The sequence below is a fragment of the Muscardinus avellanarius genome, assembly GCF_963383645.1.
Source record: "Muscardinus avellanarius genome assembly, chromosome: 20".
Lineage (NCBI taxonomy): Eukaryota > Metazoa > Chordata > Mammalia > Rodentia > Gliridae > Muscardinus > Muscardinus avellanarius.
In genome coordinates this window covers 17886551-17895015 of record NC_137806.1, presented here as the reverse complement: position 1 = coordinate 17895015, position 8465 = coordinate 17886551, and the positions used below count along the sequence as shown (strand labels likewise).

At 43.4% G+C, this 8465-nt stretch overlaps 2 protein-coding genes across 2 annotated transcripts in view; both read left to right on the top strand.

Moving 5' to 3' along the window:
- Positions 1-42: 42 nt before the first annotated feature.
- Positions 43-8465, top strand: part of HSPA14 (heat shock protein family A (Hsp70) member 14) — a gene marked incomplete at both ends in the record, with an annotated part of 28767 nt that continues 20344 nt past the window's right edge. Inside the window, 3 exons of the mRNA XM_080717013.1 lie at positions 43-99; positions 1720-1800; positions 1872-1954. Of these exons, the coding sequence (XP_080573139.1) occupies positions 43-99; positions 1720-1800; positions 1872-1954 (221 nt within the window). The remainder of the gene's footprint in view (positions 100-1719; positions 1801-1871; positions 1955-8465) is intronic.
- Positions 4642-6385, top strand: MSANTD7 (Myb/SANT DNA binding domain containing 7; the record flags this gene model as incomplete). The annotated part of the gene is made up of 2 exons (XM_080717022.1): positions 4642-5367; positions 5862-6385. Exons 1-2 carry the CDS (start codon positions 4806-4808, stop codon positions 6383-6385), a joined length of 1086 nt encoding a protein of 361 aa, XP_080573148.1. The 5' UTR covers positions 4642-4805.

The window sequence follows — 8465 nt, the reverse complement described above, 5'->3', positions numbered from 1 at the left end:
TGCGGGGCTCCACGTTACTGCCAGCACCTTCCCTTCCGCCTCATGGCGGCCATCGGAGTCCACCTGGGCTGCACATCAGCCTGCGTGGCCGTCTATAAGGTGAGGAGCTGAGGAGGCTGGGCTACGGGTTTCTTGTCGGCCACCTCTTCTCTGGACGCCGGGTCATCTACAGGCTTACGGACCGCGTGTGGCCGGCCTAAGGACGCCGCGTGGAGTGGCGTTGCTGCTGGGTATTTCGAGGCGAAGGGCCGATTAGGCCCAGCCTTGGGCCGCGTGCTTTTCCAGAAAGCCCACTGCTCCCTGGCTGAGGCTCGTGTGTAGGGTTCTGAAGATGTGGAGGCGGGACGCCCGGAGGAATCCGGGATGTCAGGTTCACAGGATGCCCAGAAGGGTCCCGGGATCGCAGGGTACCCCGAGGACCGCAAGGTGCCCGCAGCAGTTTGGGGATGTAGTGGCTGCAAGGGTAGCTTGGAAGAGGTCTCCAGGGCCTCAGAAGACCCAGAGGAGTCCCCGGAGCAGGAGGAGGTCGTGGCTGCAAGGATGTCCGAAGGGATCCTGTGACCACGATTCTTAGAAAGGTTCCGGGGAGACCTGACCCCAGGATGCCGGAAGGGTCCTGGTGACGAGAGGTTGCAGGTGCCCGGAGGGGTCTGGGTGACGTCACGGCCTCTGGGTTCCCGGAGGTGGGCGGTCCCGGGGATGTCTGGGCCTCTGGACGCGCTGAGCTGGACCAGCAAGGCTGCGATCCCCAGGGGCAGGTGGGGTGATCCGAGCGCTCTACAGACTCGCCCTTCTGGACGTGAGAGCTTGACAAGTTCTGGCCTTTTGCTTCTCAGTGTTGGGGCTGGAGGAACAATAATGACGGACGGGTTCCCCTGCTAGGAGCCTCGCGTTTAAATGTCCAATGATATGTAAGGAAAGTCTAAAGGGACTAGTGCTACTTCATTTGTAGAAAAGGGAAGAAAGATGCATTAGTGGGAGAAAAGAATTAGAAAGGATGATGCTTTCTACTAATATGAGTAGAAAAGTTTGACTCAATTGTTGATTTTGCAGAACAGACTTCAGACTTAAGATATGAAGCATTTCTTTATGGAATGTAAGCCTTCTATAAGATCTGGGAAATTAACAATGGTAATTAAATCTGTAAGCTTAAAATATTGATAATAGTAACTCTTACCCACATAAATGGCCCACTCTGTCATAGCTAAGGAGACTATTTCTTTCTTTCTTTCTTTCTTTCTTTCTTTCTTTCTTTCTTTCTTTTTCGGGTCTGGGATGGAACCCAGAGGCATTTGACCTCCGAGCTACAACCCCTGCCCAATTTATTCTTTTTTTGTGTGTGTGTGTGTGGGGGGTACTGGGGTTCCTGGAAGCCCTTCTACTTCCGGGCTACACTCCCAGACCTATTTTTATATTTTTATTTGGAAACAGGGTCTCTTAAACCAGCGTGGCTGGCTTCGAACCCGCGCGATCCTCCCGTCTCTGCCTCCCAAGTGCTGGGATTACAAGCGTGCGCCACCACGCCCGGCTTTATTCTTTATTTTGAAACAGGGTCTCACTGAGTTGCGAAGGGCCTAAGTAGCTGAGGCTGTCCGCAAACCGAGATCCTCCTGTCTCAGCCTCCAGAATGCTGGGGCTGGGATTATAAGCGTATGCCACCACGCCCGGTTTATGTATTTCATTTTTAAAGAACTAATGCAGTTGTGTGTTTTTCTCTAGGACGGCCGGGCTGATGTGGTTGCAAATGATGCAGGTGATAGAGTTACTCCAGCTGTTGTTGCTTACTCAGAAAATGAAGAGGTACTGTGCTCATTTTTGTACTTGGAAATAATGAAAAACGACAAACTTTGTAACACGTTGTTCTTTTGCAGGTGGTTGGATTGGCAGCCAAACAAAGTAGAATAAGAAATATTTCAAATACAGTAATGAAAGTAAAGCAGATCCTTGGCAGAAGGTATGGAATAAAAAGATACTTTTAAAATATGGTAACAAAAGTGTTTCTAAGTTCAAGCATAATGCAAAATGAAACTAAAATGAAGCTAAAACATGGAATTTACTCCATTGCTTTTTATGAAGTTGCTTTTCAGAGAGTGCCCCAGTAGACTGATTCTATTGATTGTTAGTGTTGGATCTTATCAAGGATGGGATTCACTCAGATACTTGATTCTTGCTGACAGGTTTGTTGATAATGATAAATGCCAGAGGTGGTGATTTGAGATTTTCACATTTTTATATTACATTCTGTGGGAATTTGAAGATTTTTTTTGTACTGTGGTTGAATCTTGCAAAATCTTTTATAATTGGTCGTGACTTATATAGGTGCTGTTGATTTTCTTTCACAAGGCCCTTTGTGACACTTTCAGGGAACTGACTGCCAGTTGCCATACAAATTTAATCATTAGAGAAACAAGCTTAATTAATATCTTTATGTAAGAATCAGGTTAATCATCTGTTGTAACTTTAATTAGAAGATTAAAGAGGCTTGCTTCCCCAGACTTCTGTCTCCTCAAATTATAGATTACCATAATAATTAGGGGTTTTCATTTTCATTAGAGTAGTAGTACTTGATAGAGTGTTTTTTAAATTTCAAAGTGCTTTCACGTCTATTATTTAATCCTCCTGACATTCTTGTAAAGATTGTAGGGCAGGTATTAAACCTCCCCATTTACTGATGAGCAAATCCAGGTACATGAAGCTGTGGCATTTGTAAATTACTTAGAGGGTAAACCAGATAACACTGCGATTTGAGTCTCCTAACCCTCAGCCCCAGGTTCTGTCCTCTCCACTTCCCTTTTTTTTCCTCTCCTAGTGCTGAGGATAGAACACAGGATTATGTGTGCGCTAGGCAGTCAGCACCATTACAACTGAGCTACCCCTGTATTCTTATCCTTTCTTTTTCATTTGATGGTAATTTAAATAGACATCTCCTTTTATTGATTAAGATTCAGAGATGAGCCGGGCGTGGTGGTGCACACTTGTAATCCGGCACTTGGGAGGCTGAGACAGGAGGATTGCATAGGTTCGAAGCCAGCCTCAGCTCTTAGTGAGGCTCTCAGCAACTTAGTGAGACCCTGTTTCCAAATAAAGTACAAAATAGGTCTGGGAGTATAACCTGGAGGTAGAAAGCCTCTAGGTTCCACCCCTAGTACCACCAAAAATGGTGATGATAATAATAATAATAATAATAATAATAATAATAATAAAGATTAAAGCTGGGCGTGGTGGCACACACATGTAATCCCAGCATTCAGGAGGCTGAGATAGGATGATCACAGTTTGCAAACAACCTCAGTTGCTTAATGAGGCCCTGTTTCAAAAATTAAGAATAAAAAATAGGGCTGGGGGTATAGCTTGGAGGTAGAATGCCCCTGGGTTCCATCCCCAGTACTGCAAAAAAAAAAAAAAGATTCAGAAATTATAGATTAAGTTTGATATTTCTGTTACACATAGGAATTTTTAAAAAACTATTTTTCTTGCCTGTAAGTCAAACTTGACATTAACATTTTTTCCTTAGGATAGCTATAGAATAATCCCAAAACTAGTAATTCAGAGGTTATAGATTACATTTGATACTTCTGTTACACATATGAATTTTTAAAAAACTTATTATTTTTTCTTTCCTGTAAATTAAACTTGATAGTAACATTTTTGCTTAGTTATAGCTATGGAGTAAGTCCAAAACTAGTATTTTGGAGAGAATGAACATTTTTGTGATGATAGATATAGATATATTCCCATATCCTTCTACCTGTTAATAAAACTTAATATAAAGCATATTCAAATAAATTCATTGGTATCATGTTTTCTAATCATAAACTGTAAGAACAGCAAGAAGATGTAATAGGTTCTGAAGCCAGAATCACTGAATGGCCAACAATTTTTTGTTGTAGTTCCACGTGTTATTATAAGAAATAAAAGTGAGATTTTTCAGTATGTTTCTTAATTTGCCACCTTTCCCAATGGTAATATTTTGCATAATTATATATAGTTGAACATGACAACAAGGATCCAGACATTAATATAGCCAAGTAAAGAACACTGCCATAGCTCTGCCTACTGGTAGCTAATGATATGATTTTATTTGTTTATTTTATGCTGCCTTTGGGGGAAGATGGTTAGAGTAACAACGTGGCTGTCTTCTACCATATTATTAAAAAAAAATTTACATTGGCAGAACAACTTAAACTGACTTTTCTGGCCCTAAAAGTTAACTTAGCAAAAGAGTACAATAGTGATGGTCTGGTGGGTAACACATAGCCACAGCTTGCTACTTAGACCAAAGTTAGTAGGACTCCTGCCCTCCAGATGTACTACTGAAACATGGTACTGATAATACTAACCTAGAATGCGTTTCCTCGTGGTCCATTGTTTTTCTCCTTTAGCCTATCTGTGATGATTTTTACAAATACCAGATCTCATACCAGATCTTACCCTTGGAAGCATTCAGACCAGTTCCTTTTTTACCAAGCCATTAAGTCCCTGGTCCAGTACCCTGGGTAGATTTCCCAGAGTTGGGCTTTCTGAATCTTGGGCTCATGCCTGTTTAAGAGCTGCTCACAGGTAGCATGACTTAACTTGCTGCCAAAATGATCCTTACACCTTCCCTGTAACTCTCATTCCCCTGTGGCCTTCCAGCCAGAAATGCGGTCCTTGGACCTGGCATCTCAGCAATTAGCCCTGAGAGGGAAGAATCGGCTGGCTCCTGGAAATACACTGAGAGCACACAGAGCTTCCCCACACCTTCAAATTTGCACCTTGCTGCTCAGGAGCTTGCTTCAGTAGCCTTCCTTCCTTCCCAACCCACTATGACCACTACCAATAGCAGTGCGGGCATCCGGTGGTCCAGACAGGAGACACGAACTCTTCTCTCCATACTAGGCGAGGCAGAGTATATTCAGCGCCTCCAGACTGTGCATCATAATGCAGATGTCTATCAGGCTGTGTCTAAACGAATGCAACAGGAAGGCTTCCGCCGCACGGAACGTCAGTGCCGCTCCAAGTTCAAAGTTCTGAAGGCACTGTATTTAAAGGCCTATGTCGCCCACACCACAAGTATGGGTGACCCGCCACACTGTCCGTTTTATGATACATTGGATCAGCTTCTTCGAAATCAGATAGTGACTGACCCGGACAACTTAATGGAGGCAGCAGCTTGGGCCAAACACTGTGATCAGAACTTGGTGGCCTCCGACACCCCAGGGGGAGAGAGAAGCAGCATTCTGAAATCAAAAAGGACTCAGGCAGCTGATCATCAGCCTGCCTTGAAATCAGTTAAGGATTCAGATGAGGATTGTCAGCTGAGGATCAGTGATGGAATGCCAGAAGCCAGTGACCTCGAAGACTCCTGGGATGAATCCTCCGGCGCAGGTAACTCCCCAGCGTGTGAAGGATTGGGGTCTCGGAGTCACATGGCTCCAGACAGTGAATGGCTGGATAGTGCCCTCTTGCACATAAGATTTATTTCTGCCCCACCCCACCTCTTTTTCAAATCTAAATATTGACAAAGGGCCCAAGGATTTTAAATGCCTTTTAAAACGGTTAGAACTCTTTAAACCTAGAAGACATGCTCTTTAGAACCAAAGTAGTTTTTACATTGTTTGCAAGTAGGTAGCTAGGAATTTGTGGGAAAAGAGTGGGTTGATAACTATGTGGAAAAGGGTTCGAGCAGGCAAGGGGGGGCGTTTTGGAGGTGAGATTGCAATAGGCCAAAATCTCCAGATTAAAAGTGATTTTTTCCATCCCTGGTGGGAAGAAGCCTCCTGGAGAACTAAGCTAGTTTTGTAATGGTCTCACTGCTGCTGGCTCCAAGCATTCCCTGAGCAGGAATGTTCTCTTTGCAACATTGTTGCTTTGTTTTTCAGGGTGCTCTCAAGGGACCCCCAGCTACAGCAGCTCCCACAACCTTTTCAGAGGTGCAGTTGCTCCCAGTCAGAGCAGCCCCCTGGCCAGACTGGGTGTGTCAGGTGAACCCAGTCCCTGCACCAGCACCAGCCGAAACACTCCTGGGGTAGCCTCCACACCGCAGCCTCCAGTATCCTCTTCCAGAGTTGGTTTTGTCTCTGGTGGGGACAGGCTTTTGACCAGTGAGCCCCCTCCACGGTGGGCAAGGCGAAGAAGGCGCTCAGTGGCCAGAACTATTGCAGCTGAGTTGGCAGAAAACAGGAGATTGGCACGAGAACTTTCAAAGCGTGAGGAAGAGAAACTGGACAGGCTGATTGCTATTGGTGAGGAGGCCAGTGCCCAGCAAGACACTGCCAATGAACTGCGCAGGGATGCTGTCATCGCAGTCAGACGCTTGGCGACAGCGGTGGAAGAGGCAACTGGTGCTTTTCAGCTAGGGCTTGAAAAATTGCTTCAGAAGTTGATTTCAAATACCAAAAGCTAGGAACCAATTATGAAAGGCTATGCTTCCTGAACTGGTAATAGTCTACTTCCAACACCTGCCTTTGGGTATTCTGGCTCCTTATATATGTCCTCAGAAAAAAGAGTAGATAAAGCATTAATATGCAGAGCAGTAGGAGTATCTTTGCGAGTTCCTTTTCCCAAGATTCTCCACTCACTGGAAGACTTTTCAGAAATCTGAGGGTGGCCTCATAGAAAACGGAGGAGTCAAGTCCAAGAGAGCTCATTTATTCTGGCTTCGTCACTGATGTGAAGCAATTCCTTTACCTCTCTACAACAATTTCCTCATCTATAAAATGGTGGATAGATAATAACTCCTGCCCTGCCTACCTCACAGGGTTGTTGTGAGGATCACATGGCTAACAGATGTGAAAGAGTTTGAAAGTTTAAAAGCACCATACACACATTAATTATTAATGCATATGACCTTGGCTGACGCACGCCTGGGGTGAACACATTAGTTTACAAGATAAAGAAATATGACTTTATACCATGACCTCATTGCTTGACCCTTCATTAGTTTAATTTGCTTCGTGGAGTTTGAGATCTTGATATTTTAAATCTCTGTGGTTCTTAGGCTAGTATAGACATGACATGTATTTGTATCTTTACCGCTTACATTTTCCATTGCTGTCTCTCTGACATGTCTACTAGTAAGCACTCAACAGTCAAACACTTTGGCTCCTTCATTTGCTAGTTCTCAGTCTCCTATCAAACTAAGGATATAATTAAGAACTGACTGGGAACCACAGTAGGATGTTAGGGTTCATCCTGATGATCTCTGACATGGTGAAATATTGGCTGTTTATAACATAGTAAATGTAAGTACATTCTTTGCATTTCATATGATTTGGGTCCCTTTCTGTGCCTGTTATATCTTTAAATGTTAGTTGCCATTTGAACATTGTGAAAACAATTTGGATTATATCAGTTCCTATTTGCTTTTAGCTGATTTTGTTCTTTTATTAGCCTGTCTTTCTTTCTTTCTTTCTTTCTTTCTTTCTTTCTTTCTTTCTTTCCTTCCTTCCTTCTTTCTTTTTTGTCTAGTATGTTGTATAGGGTAAACCCTAAAATGCTTTCTAAGGAACTTTCCAAAGTCAATTTTTGTTAAATGGAATAAACAAAACACTCATGTAGTTAATGGTATATGTTGGAAGACCATAGCTTTGTTTTCTTGTTAGCTTTGAGAACACTAGAGGGTGGTGTGGACAAAGACTTCCTTTTAAGCACAAGTACAAACAGACCCCTCCCACCTGAGCACACACATTCCTCTGGAGAGGTGAAGGTGATTAAGTAATGGTTCCAGTTTACTTTAGAAGGAAAGCCATCCGTCACTAACTTAAAGCTGGTAGTGGTGTACATAGTACTTCCAGGAAATACACATAGGAGTGTTTGGGCTCAGAAAGCTTTCCTACAATCAAGAACCTAGAAAGAAAAGAGCGGGTATGTTGGGAGATGTTTTATTTTACACCTTGCAGGCTTGGGTTCTTACCTAAGTGCTAGAAATGCAGACAGGTGAAGAATGGTTAGAACTACAGTGAGACCTGCCTTGAGCTGCCACTTGGCAGTAAGCCGGCATGCTGCTCTGCACAGGCACGTGAAACGGGTGTGGTGGGATGTGCTGGAATCTGGCTAGAGCTCTGAGGCTGACCACTGGCCTTTTTGTGCGTCCTTTATCTCTAAATTGAGAGATTACAACATTTGCAGTCACAGCAGCATATTAATGTATGGTTGAGATGCTGGTAACATTTGTATTTTAAGGGAGCATCCTATGGTATCGATGTCGAAATACCAGTGAAATTCAAGCACCACCTCAGACTTAGATTCCTTACTTTCAAGAAACATATATTAAGGTATTTAAATGGACAATTATCTCATTTGTTTTAGGGCGTCATGTGGAAGGTTATGTGTCAGTTATAACAAAATTCTACTATAGATAAGTAGATTTTCTGGAAAAACAGGGAAATATATGAAGGAGAGTTAGATCTGTACCATATAAATCTACTAATGGAAGCAAAGCACTTAGGCCAAGATTTATTTGAGGTGAGACAAGTGCTGAAGAA